Below are 15,008 nucleotides of genomic sequence, written 5' to 3'. Positions count from 1 at the left end.
AATTCCTCAAACCAGCTCTTCCAGGGAACCCCAAGGCTACCTTGGGTGCAGTTGGATGCGCATTCCTGCAATCAGGTGCTTCCCCCAGGTGAGAAGACAGACAGGTGTCCCCATGTCCTTACTCAGGTAGTTCCTGGAGGATGCTGTGTAGCACCCACTGATAAAGGATTGGGGAAACATGGACATCAATCCCTTAAGAGCCATATCTAGGCCCATGTTTCCCATCTTTTTCTGACATTTTAGGGCCCCGATGGGACACACAAGACCTGGTATTCCCTGCCCGCTCTTCAACCTGCCCTCTCCCCAACCCACTCTGCAGTCATCCATCTTCCTTCTTCTCGCCACTACCCCAGCGAGGACACAGGAACAAGACGTAATGTGATGACTGTTTAAGGATGTCTTCTGATTACACCAAAGTGTCCCAGCACCTGGCTAGGAAACAGGGCTCCAAGATGCCAACTAAATAGTCAACTAAAATGCTGAAAAAATTCAAACTATCTATTTGAAATCATATAAATTAAAATGAGGCATGGTTTAATCCTTTATATATATACATATACTGAACATGTGTGAAATATGCCTACGGCCAAACATAATCTACCATCTCTATTTTGTAAATAATAAAGTTAAACGTTACAAAGAAAAGTCATTTGTAGGATGTCTATGGGCCCCATGGTTTTCAGGTAAACATCTTTCTCATTTCTGAAGTTATTACAGTGCCATATGACAATTTGATAATGCAGGTGAATCCAAATAAGTATTCCACAGCACAAACAGGCCAACGTCCAGACTTGAAATGTACTTTTCTAAAAAAGATAAAAACTACCTTTTCTAAAATTTCAATAGGTGGGTTCTATGGAATGAGAATGATGATAAATCATGTTACACTAATAACTAGCATAATTAAAGTGATGATTACCATGCGGAAGCACATTAAAAGAACATTATCAAGCCATCTGATTTATAAATATTATGTTGAACATAGTCACGATGAGGGAAATTTTACTTCAAGAAACCCTTGTAATTCATCTTCTGCTGAACCAATACTCATCTCCTGGGTGACATTTCTCTCTAGGACTCCTGAATGAGACAGAATGTGCACATCAATTAACCAGGCACTGGCTATCAGGGAACATCTGCCCCGGAGAAGGAAGTGAGCTTCAGAAAAGACTCCCCTCTTTGCTCTCGTCACAGCAGTATAGCTGGGTGAGGGGTAAGATTTGGGGCTTAGGTGAGGGTGGTGGCAGTGACCTGGAAGAGACCCAAGTAAGTTCATTAACAGAGGATCTGCGAAGACTCACTGTGCAGCCTCCAATTTAGTCCTCAAAGATCTAAGTGGCCTGTGGATGGCACACCACGGATAGAGAAGGTGTGGCCAACACTTGCTCCCTAACAGGGCACCTTTTAGATCATTTCAGGCTCACAGGGAACAATTGCACAAGTTAATTATGTACTAGGCCACGAGGAAAATCTCAACATGCTTTAGTTTATTACCATGGAGGCTATTATCTGTATACATGCTGCAATGAAATTAGAATTTTTAAAAGCAGAAAAAAAGTCCTACATATCTGGCAACTAAATAACCTCAGAGTTAAAAATGAAAGCAAAAGGGAAATTATAAAATATTTAATAACTGTAAATCAACGAAAAGGCTACGTGTCAAAATTTATGGGAACACAGAAGCAGTACCTAGCAAGAAATGCACAGCTTTAAGTAAATTCATCAATATAAGAAACACTGAAAACAAATCATCTAAGCATAAAACTCAAGAAAATGGACTAAACAGCAACAGAGCATATATACAAGAGGATTTTTTTTTATTCCTGAATGCTATTGAGACAGATTACTTTCTCCCCAGATTCGAAAAGCATAAAATTTGCATCCATATAGTTGGGGGTAGCTGTGCAGTCAAATTGTAACATGATGATATGTCAGTGTATTCGACTCTTCTCTTTTCCCACTAAACCTTCTAAATAGAAAAAGTTGAAGTCAGTAGGAAATAAGTTTGATCCAGCAGCATCTCACAGAAAAATGCTCCAGAAAAATGTTACCTGGGTTCAATTAGCAGTTTCTATCCAAGATGCGGCTCAACTTTTGGCAAAAGTAATATTTTAAAGAGAGACCTGCGCCCACATAGAGCTGCCACGTTAACGTCTTGTACGTATTTTGTTTCCAGCTAGGACGAACCCTGAGGAGCCCTTTCATGAAATTTGTAGCCCATGCAGTTTCTTTTACAATCTTCTTGGGATTGTTAGTTGTGAATGCATCCGACCGCTTTGAAGGCGTCAAGACCCTGCCCAATGAAACCTTCACAGACTACCCAAAACAGATCTTCAGAGTGAAAACCACGCAATTCTCCTGGACAGAAATGCTCATCATGAAGTGGGTGTTAGGTAAGCAAGTCACTCTGTCCTTTATTCTCTCCGCCCCTAATTATAATGGGACATTATTCCACTCTGACTTCTGACCCTCTTCCTCTCAGGTGCACCACTGCCAGACCAAATGGTGAGTGGGTGACTGACATGGAAGTCAAAGTCACCTTCTGTACGTGCTGGTGTGTAAGATGCACAGACCTAACACAGAAACCCCAATTTTGAAAGGAGATGTTTGAGGGAAATTCATTACGTACTTTTCAAAATAACGCGTATTGAAAGTGATTGTAAAGTGGCTTTGCGTGAAAAAACATTATTTTGCTCATTCAAGTATAGTCTCCTGGAAGCCAAGTCTGCTTCTTAAAAAAAGTATAAAATGGCATAGCTTAAAAGATGTTTTGTGTTATTAACGAACATAGGCATACCTCGTTTTGTGCTCCCCTTTATTGCGCTTCCTAGATGTTGTGTTTTTTTACAAATTGAAAGCAAGGCCCTCCACCAGCAAAAATGGAACAACTCGTTCTATTGCTGTGGTCTGGAACCAAGCCCACAATATCCGTGAGGTATACTTATACTGACATAGTAGCACTGTGATGATAAATGCAAATCTAAAAACTTTGGGGAGCAACATTTTCTCATTACTTGTGTTAATGAACATAATGACGCCGTGACATTCTTCTCTGTGGTGATATTCTGTGCTGCCAAACTCTGCCACTAGAATTACCAAGGACATTGTTCCCATTCCTCATTGACTAGCTAAGAAAGGCCATCTCACTTTTGCCCAACTCATAAGAACGATTACTATAATAGTAGGACATAAGCAAGAAAAAATAAACCTGGCAATGGCTAAAATTATACACAGAAAGATGTATAGATTTTTCTAACAATGAAAACTGTAAAATTAGTTTAAAAAAAAAATCACAGACTTGGCAGGAAAAAAATTTCCATTGCAAAAGCTATAGTCAGTGATATTGCATATAACCAAAACCTTACCAATAAATTATGATTTATATCAAAGAGATTTGAATTTGATGGGAATGTTGTAAGTAAAACTGAAGATAGAAAAGATTGGGAAAAAAAAGTATGTGCTATCAAGACTGGATCAATTAATTAAATTGTCCTAATGACATTCACCCTAGAATTGCTTTCCTAACAAAAATTCAATATTGGTGCAATTTTCACTATGTTCATGTTCACAAACATTGAATCAAAATGTAGCCAGAATCAAAGTGTCTGTGCCATCAATCAATCAATCACAGAAGAACAAATACTTGAGAAGACAGCCCTGCACTTGACCTAACTGAATGACACAGCCTAAGGGAGCCACAAGAGTTGAACCATCACAGAGTAGCCTATAGATGCCCAAGCAGACAATTAGGAATACGGTCTCAAAGCTGCATCTCTCGATGGACAGAGGGAGAGAAGAAGAATTTGATCCCTTAAAAGGCAGAGGCAGAAAAGCACACGATGCTTCCCAGGGGCTTTTAATCAACAGGCAAGTCTATAACCAAAGGCTCATTTAGCGCAGTCAACTGGCACTAAAGTTGGAAAGGGACATTAAAGCCTGTGGCAGACTGAGTTGTGTGGCCTCGCGTCACAATTCAGCCTACGCCAATTCTCCCTAGTACACTCCCCGTGGTTTAACTAAATTAAGCACTGTAACACTGGGCACTTGGCAAAGAACTGCATGTTTATGTCCCCAAAAATTCATACGTTAAACCCTAATCCCAAAGCGATGGTATTAGGACGTAGAGCCTTTGGGGCGATTAAATCATGAGGGTGGAGCCCTCACAAATAGGATTAGTGACTTTATAAAAGATATCCAAGAGAGCTCTCTCACCCTCCCAGCCTCCAGAACTGTGAAAAATAAATTTCTGTTGTTTAGAAGTCACTCAGTCTGTGGTACTCTATTATAGCAATCGAAACGGACTAAGACACCGTTTTAAGAAAAACAAAAACTCACACGTTGGGTTTATGGATAAAGCATCAAGTATTTATGGCACCAATCACTCACAGATCCCTTTCCCGATTAGGACCCCAGGTGGAAGACTCTGGGGAGTGCCAGCCTCCCTCCCCCTAAGTGGGTAGGCTGCCATAGGTTAACAGTGCCCACTGAACCATGACTTCCTCCAGAGTCTGCATATTTCTCTTCCTACGTGTAAGAGCGTCATCCCAATAAAAGGGATGCGTCTCCAGCTACAGAGGTTCCCACCTTTATAGCTTGGACCCAGCTTCTGCCCATCAAAGCTGAGCTGAGTTTTCAGGACTATTACAGCAGAAGTATCGTAGAGGGGAGGACTCATTTCTCATTACCTACTTCCTGTTAACATTTCAGACAAAAGAAAGACTCTACTTTTTCTTACACAGATAATTTTTTCAAACTTTCCATTATGTATCATTTTAAGAATATCAAAAGTGTAATGAACGCCATGGACTGATCTCTCATCGTCAACAATTACCATGTCCTGGCCAATCTTTGTTTCACCTTTACCTTCCGTACTTCCCTTCTCCCAACCCTGTAGTTTGTGAAGCAAATTCCAGGCGTCACAAAATTTCACCTATAAACATTTTTGTGTGTCGGTCACTCTTTTTTCTCAAAAAGAGAAAAATAAGTTCTCTTTTTCTTTTTTTAATCTTTCTCTCTGTGCTTCAAGTTCACTGACATTTTTCTGCATTATCTGTGATTTTAATCCCCAACCAGTGAATTTTTCATTTCAAATATATTTTTCAATCCTGTGAATTCCATTTGGTTCTCTTTTATAGCTTTCATTTCCTTCCTTGTGATGTTTGTATTTTCCTTTAAATCCCTGAACGTATTGAGCATATTTGTAATAACTGTTATAAAGTCCCTGACTCTTACTCCCATCATCTCTGTCATTTCTAGATTAATTTCTACTGATGAATCTTTCTCCTGACTGGATCACATTTTCTTGCATCTTGATGTGAATTTTTGATTGGATGATGTTACGTTATTAAGCATCTGGTTTGTTTTCCTTTGAAGAGTTTTTGGCTTTATTCTGACAGGCTGTTCAATTACTGGCAGATGAGTCTGGTCTTTTCCAAGCTTTCTTAGAGCGGATCTGGAGAAGCTTCACCATAAGGGTTGTTTATCTCTAGAGATACACATCCTGGGTCGCTACTAAATGCCCTGGGTAATCAATAAGGACTCGCAACTCTACATGGTCAGGGCTCAAACAGCTCTTCACTCTCAGTGAGCTCTGGAAACTGTTCAGCGTGCAGCTCTAGCTGTGGTTTGTGGAGTTTTACTCTATGCATTCATGATTTAGTATTCAGGAAACATTCAAAAGGACCCTGTATAAATTTCTGGGCTTTGTGTATGTTTGTGTTTGGTTTTTATTTTGCATAGGACCTTTCTCTCTGGAATTCTGCCATACAACACCTAATCACCTAATCTTCCTAAACTCTAACCTCTGGCTCTTCTACTCATTGGGACTGCCTTCTACGTTTCTGGGATCCCTCTGTAGACTGGAATGTGCCTCCAAAAAGAAAAACAGGGTGACTGTATGGCTTACCTTGCCTGTTTACTCTACTTAAGGATCACAGTGCTGCAGTGCTTCCAACGTCTGAAGACAGTGTCTTTCTTTCATTTTTCAGTTTGTTACTCCATCATGGCTGGTAACAGAAAGCAGGGACTTTTTCTAAAACAGAACCACAGCACAAAAGGAAATTAGTAACAATAAATAAATTTGTTTTCACACGTGTAAAATGTGAGGACCAAGCTGCTCCCTCACCCACCCACCCAAGATTATAAACTCTTTCAGGATAATGCTAAGCCTAAGGTCCAGAATCACACATCTAGGTGGGCCCAAGAGTAAAACTGTAAAATCATATGGGCTGAGTTCATCACCTAATTTGTTCTTTGGATAGTTCCTTCATTTCTTTAGCTAAGATTTCCAAGCAGACTACTCCAACCAACTTGCCGAATTTTCTCCCAGCAAGTCGCACCATGTTTCTACGGTGCTTCTCACCTTAGGGGTATCTACTGCCCAGGGTGAAACCAGTCTCCCCGACACGGCCTGAAAGAGGCCTTCATGGTCTCCTGGGCCTTCCCTCGCCTTCCCATCTGCAGCCCCACACACCCCGACCCTTGAGCCATACTAAGCCTCCTGCGGTTCCCTCGCTGCCATGCCCGTGACCTGGAACAGCTTACCCGGCCCTCCACCTTCACCTACCTAACTCCTGGTTCCTCGTGCCAAATGTCACCTGCTCCAGGAATTCACTCCCTCGTTCAGTCAACAGATGCACATTGTACCAGACCCACTGCTGAGTCAAATAACGCTGACTGCTCTTACCCGTGACTCCACAGTCCCCTGGACATTTTTCATTCCCTCATCTGTCACCCTGTAGCACTAGTGTTTGTAGGTACATCTGTGTCCAGCGCTAGACTGAGCCTGTGAGGGAAGGGATGTCCTCTTCCTGGTTGTTGCACCCCCAGAATGGTGTCTGGCATGGAACTGGTGCTCAACAATGCCTGCTAAGGGGGTGAGTTCCTGATCAGCCAGTGAGCTTATGCCTCATAGAGGGCACGGTGGCGAGCACGAGGCCTGAACTGCGTGGGTGACTTTGGACCACACACTTGCCATCTGTATACATGAGTTTTTTCATCTCTAAAGGGGGGATCATTACAGTAGCTACCTGTCAGGCTATCAGGGAGATTCACAGTTAGCAAGGTGCTTAGCACAGGCCTGGCACCTAGCAGGTGCTCATTTCTTGTTAGCTACTAAAATCGGAGGAGAGTGAGGAGCTTTGTTACGAAATTCTGGAATCTTTAATACCATCTATCCTCCTAGAAAATAAATGAATCCTGAATGTGCCTAAGGCCAAGGTCTGTTGCAAAGGACCTGCCACTGAGATAGTATCCGGATATCAAGGCTGAGGCTTGACAACTTCTCGGCATATTCTCACCTCCTGTGAGTTCACAGAACACCCACGTCCTGACCCAATGACGAGAAGCTGACCTGAAAGAAAACAGGCCTTCCAGGAGGTGTTTAGGAAGAAGTCTGCTCTGCTGGGACCCGGGGACAGTGGAGAGGAAGTCCTGGGGAGCATGGCCATTGATGGAACGTGCACATTTCAGTCTCCCCCACCCACAATTTTGAAGGGGGGTTCCTTCTGAATAGCATTCGAGGCAGGGATGGGAGTAAACCACCTTTGGAACTACGGAGCTCCATCTCAGCAGCCTGAGGCTATTATTCCGAACCTGCCCCAATGAAGCTCCTCATTCCCCCCCAAGGCTGCCCAGTATAACCAGCCTGTTCCTTTGCCAGCCACCCTCCTTAATTGTCGGTGACCTTGTTCTCTGGGCACCAGGCATCCCTGGTGGGATTTTGCCTGAAGGAGACTCCGGTAACCAGCAAGCATCCTCATCCCCTAAGCCCTTGGACTCTGAACACTCCTCTGATTGACATGCTGGAGGCAAGAGATCTTGCGGCTCAGCTTGGATATAAAACGCTGAGCTACCCTCAGCACCTTGGAAACAGAGGGCCTAATTTCACTCCCTAAAGTACTTAATTTCACACATTTCTTTTTTCATTAAGCATTCCTGCAGCTCAAACCCTTAGGTCCATGCTACTTTTACTAATGGCCTTGGAGTAATTTAAATTAGTCTGGGTGAGTTAAGATTCAAATCTAGGAAGACTGATGTGGGTATTTGACCGTGGAGTAAGTGATTTGTTTTGTCCAATGAGGAGCTACTCTATTGGTCAGAGGTGTCAGTTTTCTGAAAATAATTTGCATTTCAGATTCGCAGAGCTTTTAACACTTGAAAGTATCCCCCAAAATCCCAAGAAAATCAAGGGACTTCTCCGAGGTCAGTAGCCAGTATGTGGCCATGCTAGAATTTGACCCCAGAATTTGAAGCCAGTGATAACCCTAAGGGACAGCCTCTGATTCTCCTACTGCTGTTTTTTTAGCTGTAAAAAAAGTTCCACTAAGACATTAGAAAGTTTAATTTGGGGGTAAAGGAAAGCAACAAACATTTCTTTTTCCAGTCTGTAATAATTTTTCTACTAATATTTTTTAAATATCTATTTGAACAGGCACAGATGAAAGTACATTTCAGTGTTAAGAAAACTGTTACTTCACTGAATTACCACACAAATTTTGAAAGGGTAAGCCTGAGAAGTAAGGCTTTGATAAGGGGGGAAAAAAAAAACCCAAGGGGGGCAGGGGTGTCTTATAAACAGTCCTACAATGTTTTGGGATACTTCCTGCGTGGGGACTCCGATGTGACACAGACACACAGATCTTAGAATCTACTTCATCAAACCAAGCCACAACTTCTCCAAACAGCAGCTCTCAAATTACTGCTCTCCTCAGAAAAACATTTAGTTTCAAATCCTTTTATTTGATGGATAGTTTTCACCAGAAAAGGAAAAACTAATGAAAAAGTCCCTAGGCCGAGCCCAGAGGCGTGGAGATGATCAGGTCATCAGTCAAATTCCACCAGATGTGGCCCTGTGACCGACTCGGCCAGGCTTCGGCCCCCGTGACCATTTGTCTGCTCCTCGTGTCATCCTTAACTCCAGGCTTTTTAGGGAGCTGGACCCTCAGAGACCACTGTGAGATAATATGGTCATCTGCCAGTGTACTTAGGTTTGCGGTGCGGAGAAGACATTCACCCGTGGGACAGTCACAAGGAAATGAAGGACAAAGCTCCCTGGGGGGTGGATGCGCTTAGTCAAGGACAGAGGGAAGAATGAGAATGGCTGAAATCTTGGGAAACAGCAGCCTTGAAGGGATGCAGGTTGGGGGAGGAACAGCAAAGAATGTGGGGGAGGAGCAGTGGGAAAGGCAGGAGGCACCTGGGAAGGCAGGGGTGTCTGATGCACGGAGCAGGGCACCGCCAAGAGAGGCCAGCAGCGGTCTATTTGGGGAGTGTGTGGTCAGTGAGCTCAGACTGTTTCACTAACTGCCCAGTTAGTGATTCTTTTCCCACATTAACCTCCGAAGTATGCCAGTGCAGGAGCTGGGCACATTAAACTCTCTGTGCCTCATGAAACAGTAGCTGTGAAACCGGGATAACAATAGAATGTACCTCATAAGGCTGTTGCAAAGATTTAGGGGGTGGGGGAAACATATATATAAATATACATATACAACAGTGCCTAGAACAGTATGTTAAGTGCTCAAGATGTTACTCAATAGTTAACTTTTAAAAATCTAAACCAATTCTGTTTTAATAATCAGTGAAGACAAAGGTAAAATAGTACTATTCAATAGAAATACAGAGCAAGCCACATCACAAGCCACATATTTAATTTTAAATTTTCTAGTAGCCATATTATAAAAACATACAGGCAAAACTGATTAAGAATATATTTTAATTAACCCAATGTATCTAAATTATCATTTCAACATGTGATTGATATGAAAATTGAGATGTTTTACATTTTTTTGTACTAAGTCTTTGACATCTGGTGTGTATTTTACATTTATTTACACAGCACCTCTCCATTCAACTGGCCACATTCCAAGTGCTCAGGACCCACGTGTTTCTATCATACCGGCCAGGAAATGGGTACAAGGACACACACCAAATTATTAGGCTGAGCTACCTTACAAGGCTGGCTTAGAGGTGGGGTGGGGCAACCAGTACCATTTCGTTTACAAACCTCTACATTGTTGTACATGTAACAATGAGGACCTATGTCTTTAAAATCCAGTCAGTTATAAAAAGTTATTTTTAAAAAGTATAAAAGAGTAAGTAAAAAAAGTAATTAACGCAAAACGAACGCTCACCAAAACCCTCAGAAATCTAGGGGAAAGCATTCTAAGCCGGGAGTTAGGAGAACTGGGTCCTAAGTCCTATGTGGGGCCTTCAGAAGGCCCACCCGGACCTCAGTTTCCTCACATTCAACTTAGAAATGGATGATTCCTTCAGACCTCCCCGTTCTTAGAAATGCATAAACGTCAGGCTCCACAGTCCCCCGGTACTGCCTCTAAGAATCTACCAGCGGACCAGATCGCGCTCCTCACGTCTGGAGACGGTTTCACCCTCAGCAGAGGCACAGGTGACAGTTCTTCCCGCAGTCGGAGGATGTGCTGCTTCCCAACCCGCCTGTGAAGCTGTGTCCCCGTTGGCTACTGGCCAGCAACATCCTCACCTCCGAAGAGTTCCCGTTACATTTGTACCCCGGTTCCCGCTGGGCCCCCCTGTGATCACCAACGCCAGGGGAACTGTAAAACGAGCCTGACCTTCTCACTCTCCCACAGGAATGATTTGGTCCGAATGCAAGGAAATCTGGGAGGAAGGGCCCAGGGAGTATGTACTGCACCTGTGGAACCTTCTGGATTTCGGGATGCTGTCCATCTTCGTGGCCTCCTTCACCGCGAGGCTCATGGCCTTCCTGAAAGCCAGTGAAGCCCAACTGTACGTGGACCAGCACGTGCCGGAGAGCACACTGAATAACGTCTCTCTCCCGCCGGAAGTGGCGTATTTCACCTACGGTGAGTGGGCCATACTCCTCCACACTCCGCCCCAGGCACTTCCGGGGCGTGGCTTAGCTGGGCTGGTCCCGCCTCCTGTGGCCTGTACCGGGGAGGACTTTGGGAGTATAGAATATAGGACACAATCCTCCGCCTCTGGGAGAAAGTCCTGGTCTCTGCGATGCCACCAGATGAATAGAGCGTGGAATTAGTGACTATAAGAAATGAATGTTTTTGTATTAGAAAGGAGGGATTTGTTTAGGAAAGGCTCTTGGGGCGTTTCTGTGGGATTGTTTTTTTTTTTCTTTTTTTAAAGAAAGATCTCGTTTCTGATGTGGATCCAGGAGCTTTTCCTTCTATGTTGGATCCCTGTGTTTCGTGCAAAGATAAATCCTGGTTTCCCATTTAAAATTATTTCCTCATAGCAAGATAGTGCCTTAATTGATACCGTAATTCTTTCAAACCACAAAGCCATACAGTGTGAAGTACTAGATTGAAATTTTAGGAATAATAAGAGTTTTAGCATCCATTTATTCGGGACCTACCAAGTGCCAGGAATTCTATAGACATTTTACACCATAAATTGCAATCGTTGCAATAGCCCTGCAAAAAGGGTCTTTCTAATCCCTATTTTATAGATGAACAAACAGGTTTTCATGGCAGGGCTCACAATGTTCCCAGAAATACAGGATTGCCTTGGATTGCAAGGGATCCTGGCCCAACATGAGTTGAAAACTGTGCAGAAGGCATAGTAGTTATGTTCCCAGGCTTTGGAGTCAGGGAGACCTGGATTCAAATCCTACTTCTGTAGCTTACTGTGAGACCTTGTTTACTTAACTTCTCTGGGCCTCCATTTTCTCATATGTAAAACTGGGATAATACATATGTCAGAAAGTTTGTTTTAAGGATTAAATAAGATAGTGCATATGAAGAATGTTGCACTGTGTTCTGAAAATACTAAACAGTCACTAAGTAGTAACAGTTATCATGCTACCTCTTGGGTAATTTCCTTGCTCAAGCACTGTACTTTCTGTACTAGAAGAGAAAGATGAGTGGAGAGAAGAAACAGTAGATATGTGTTGTTGTTACCAGTAAATTAGCTGGAAATTTCATAGGCACTCACTAATGGTAGTGAGTTTAAATGAAGGGTTTGAATGTCAAATGTCCCTGTTAGATGAAGCCACAATGGCTCCTATGACGACAGAATCTTCATGATCAGGTACAGCAATGATCTGCAGAGGGTTGGCCACTTACAGCAATAATTGAATTGCTGCCCATATTCCATGTACATTGTGTTATGCAGATTATGTTGCCTATAAATGTGGTAGGGAAACCCCCATTGAGAAATGGAATCTTGTAGTATTATAAATCATCCATTCTTCACTTGTTGGTTAGCGAATTCAGACGTTTTAAAAGCAAAACGCTCATGGTACATGTTGCCCTCTGTGCTGCTCAGGGTTCATCAAGGAAAGATGAGAGAATTTTGATACTCTATTGGATACTTTTTCTTAATGCCATGCTTCAGGCTTCGGTATTGTCCACTTGTGACTTCTATTCCTTTTATGGATTCCATTAAAGTCTCACCCAGTGTAAAGCTTTGCACATTAGTGCCCTTGCTTTTGTGGTTCACCCTTGGAAATCTTTTGGACCACTATGTTCATTTGTGCTTCAATTGTGGAGGGAGAGAGCCCTCTTGTGGTCAGCCAGACAGTGGTCCCTTCCAACCTCTAGAGCACCAAGTTGGCAGAGATTTTCAGGTTGTACTAGGGCAAATTTTCTCATAAAAACAGCTCCTAGAAGAAAATCCCTTTGTCTGAGTAATCACAGCGCTGTTTGCTTTTACTATTCTTACAAACCAGTATAAGTAGAATATTTTTCACTAAAAAGTCCCGTCCTGGTCACCAGGGTATGACAACAGCTAAATTTTTCTTAATAGATTATAGGAGTGCCTTTTATTATTTTAGCTGAGGTTTAAGATGGTAAATTATAGGGGGAAGAAAAACATTCCCTTTGGTGTCTGTTTGAAGAGGCTAAGTCCTACTTCATGTTATCCAAATGTTATTTAGCCATAGAGGGTGACAGATATATTGGAAAAACATAATTTAGTCTCCTTATTTGTCTTTCATAGACTTCTGAGTTATGACCTTGATGAGACCATAGAGTCTATAATTTTATTATATTTCCAAATGTAATTTAGATACTACATGAAACTTTGTGACAAATAGAAGCCTGGCTTCCCTTACTAAATATTTCTTACTATGCTTTATTATTATAATTGTTTAACAGATCTAGCTTTGCAAATGACAAAAGTAAAATTCTCCCTCTGTCATCTCCCTTGCGGTGCCAAGAATTGCTATGTAATATCCTTACTATCTGCATTTACCTGGCTCTGGAAAGGACCCCATACCCCAAATCCAATCTTAAAAAATGGCAATAATAATACCTACTCTACAGGGCTGTTGTGAAAATTACAGCTAATGTAAGTGTAAGGGCTAACTGAGGTTTCTCAATTTAAGTTTCACTTAGCATTTCTCAACAGGGACACTATTGGCTTTTTCAGCAAGGCAATTTTCATGGATTACAGGATATTGTCATCCCAGTAATACTCCTACGCAGTGATTGTGACAACCACAGACACTCCCACACCGTTCTCCAGGAGGAAGGTGCTGCCCTCATCTGAGAATTACTGCATGTCTTGACACCTAATAGGTAGCTTATTAGAGAGAGGTGCTGCTCCTTGCACTATTAAAACTGTATTAGGAACACTCTGCAGCTTTGGTCTGCTGCAAGAATATACCCCGGGCAGCTCAGACTCTTACCAGTGATCGTAAGAAACATCTCCCCAGCCCGGGACAGGTCTCAGGACTCTTGAGGACAGGGCTGTCCTCAGGACAGGGCTGTCGTATCCTAGCAAACTTGGGTGACTGGTCACCACTTTAGGGGCCTTAGCTTAGTCAACTCTCCCGGACACACACTGCCTGAGGAACAAAACCCAGGAGCATTTTCACAGACAAGATCCTTCAGATTGCTGGCCCCCATATGAGCTTACTTGATCTGACTGCTGGCTAGTCTAAATGTGTGGTTTGGTTTGATCGTCGTTTAACAAACATTTATCAGCACCTGCTGTGTGCCAGACCCATCCCCAGGAATCCCTGGGTGACCTGGAATTCATTTTCCAGCGAAGCACTTTACATGTATGATTTCATTTCATCCTCCCCATAGCTCTGTAAGATTGGTGATATTGTATCCAATTTACAGATGGAGAAAATGAGGCTCAAAAAAGTTAATTGGGGGTGGCCAGTTAGCTCAGTTGGTTAGAGCGTGGTGCCGATAACACCAAGGTTGCCAGTTCAATCCCTGCATGGACCACTGTGAGCTGCGCCCTCCTAAAGAAAAAAAAAAAAAGTTACCTGACTTACTCCGTCATGGAGCCAGTGTATAGAAAGGCCATTTCAACTGCAGGTCTGTCTGACTCCGATCCCATCCTCCTCTCCACTCCCTCCTCGTAAATGAGACAGCCCCTGTTCATGGAGCTCTAGCACTGGTAAGGAAGACAGAATGGCAAGTAGCATGGTAAGTGCCATAACAGGGATACACAGGACGCTGTGGGAGCAGAGAAGGGAACAGGGCAGCTGCCCCAGCCCTTGGGGGTCACATAAGTCTTCCTGAAATTGATGACAGCTGAGCAGTCTTGAAGAATGAATCGGAAGGAAGCAGACCTTGAAGTGAGGAAAGGGTGTTCCAGGCAGATGGTCCAGCACATTCCAAGACGGAGGGTGGCACCTTCAGCTTATTGGGACTAATTTCAAGACAAGGGAGGAATGGCAAACGATGAGTTTAGAGACCTCTAAAGATGCCTAACTGGTTTTTCTTCCAGAGCAAATCCTGTCCCCAGCGAGTAATCCAGATTGTTTTCTTTTAGCCAGGGACAAGTGGTGGCCTTCAGACCCTCAGATCATATCAGAAGGGCTGTACGCGATAGCTGTCGTGCTGAGTTTCTCTCGAATAGCATACATCCTGCCGGCCAATGAGAGTTTTGGGCCCCTGCAGATCTCCCTGGGGAGAACGGTGAAAGATATCTTCAAGTTCATGGTCATTTTCATCATGGTATTCGTGGCCTTCATGATTGGAATGTTCAATCTGTACTCCTACTACCGAGGTGCAAAGTACAACCCAGCGTTTACAACG

At 43.1% G+C, this 15,008-nt stretch overlaps 1 protein-coding gene across 2 annotated transcripts in view; it reads left to right on the top strand.

The window, feature by feature from the left end:
* The window catches only part of TRPC7 (transient receptor potential cation channel subfamily C member 7), a 127,338-nt gene that overhangs the window by 80,793 nt on the left and 31,537 nt on the right, over positions 1–15,008 (top strand). For both annotated transcript variants that reach the window (XM_033096398.1, XM_033096400.1), the window contains 3 exons: positions 2,177–2,393; positions 10,608–10,841; positions 14,743–15,007. In XM_033096398.1, coding sequence (XP_032952289.1) covers positions 2,177–2,393; positions 10,608–10,841; positions 14,743–15,007 — 716 coding nt within the window. The remainder of the gene's footprint in view (positions 1–2,176; positions 2,394–10,607; positions 10,842–14,742; position 15,008) is intronic.

This window comes from Rhinolophus ferrumequinum, chromosome 24, assembly GCF_004115265.2.
Source record: "Rhinolophus ferrumequinum isolate MPI-CBG mRhiFer1 chromosome 24, mRhiFer1_v1.p, whole genome shotgun sequence".
Taxonomy (NCBI): Eukaryota; Metazoa; Chordata; class Mammalia; order Chiroptera; family Rhinolophidae; genus Rhinolophus; species Rhinolophus ferrumequinum.
The sequence above is the reverse complement of the archived record's forward strand: the minus strand, read 5'-3'. Positions and strand labels throughout refer to the sequence as shown.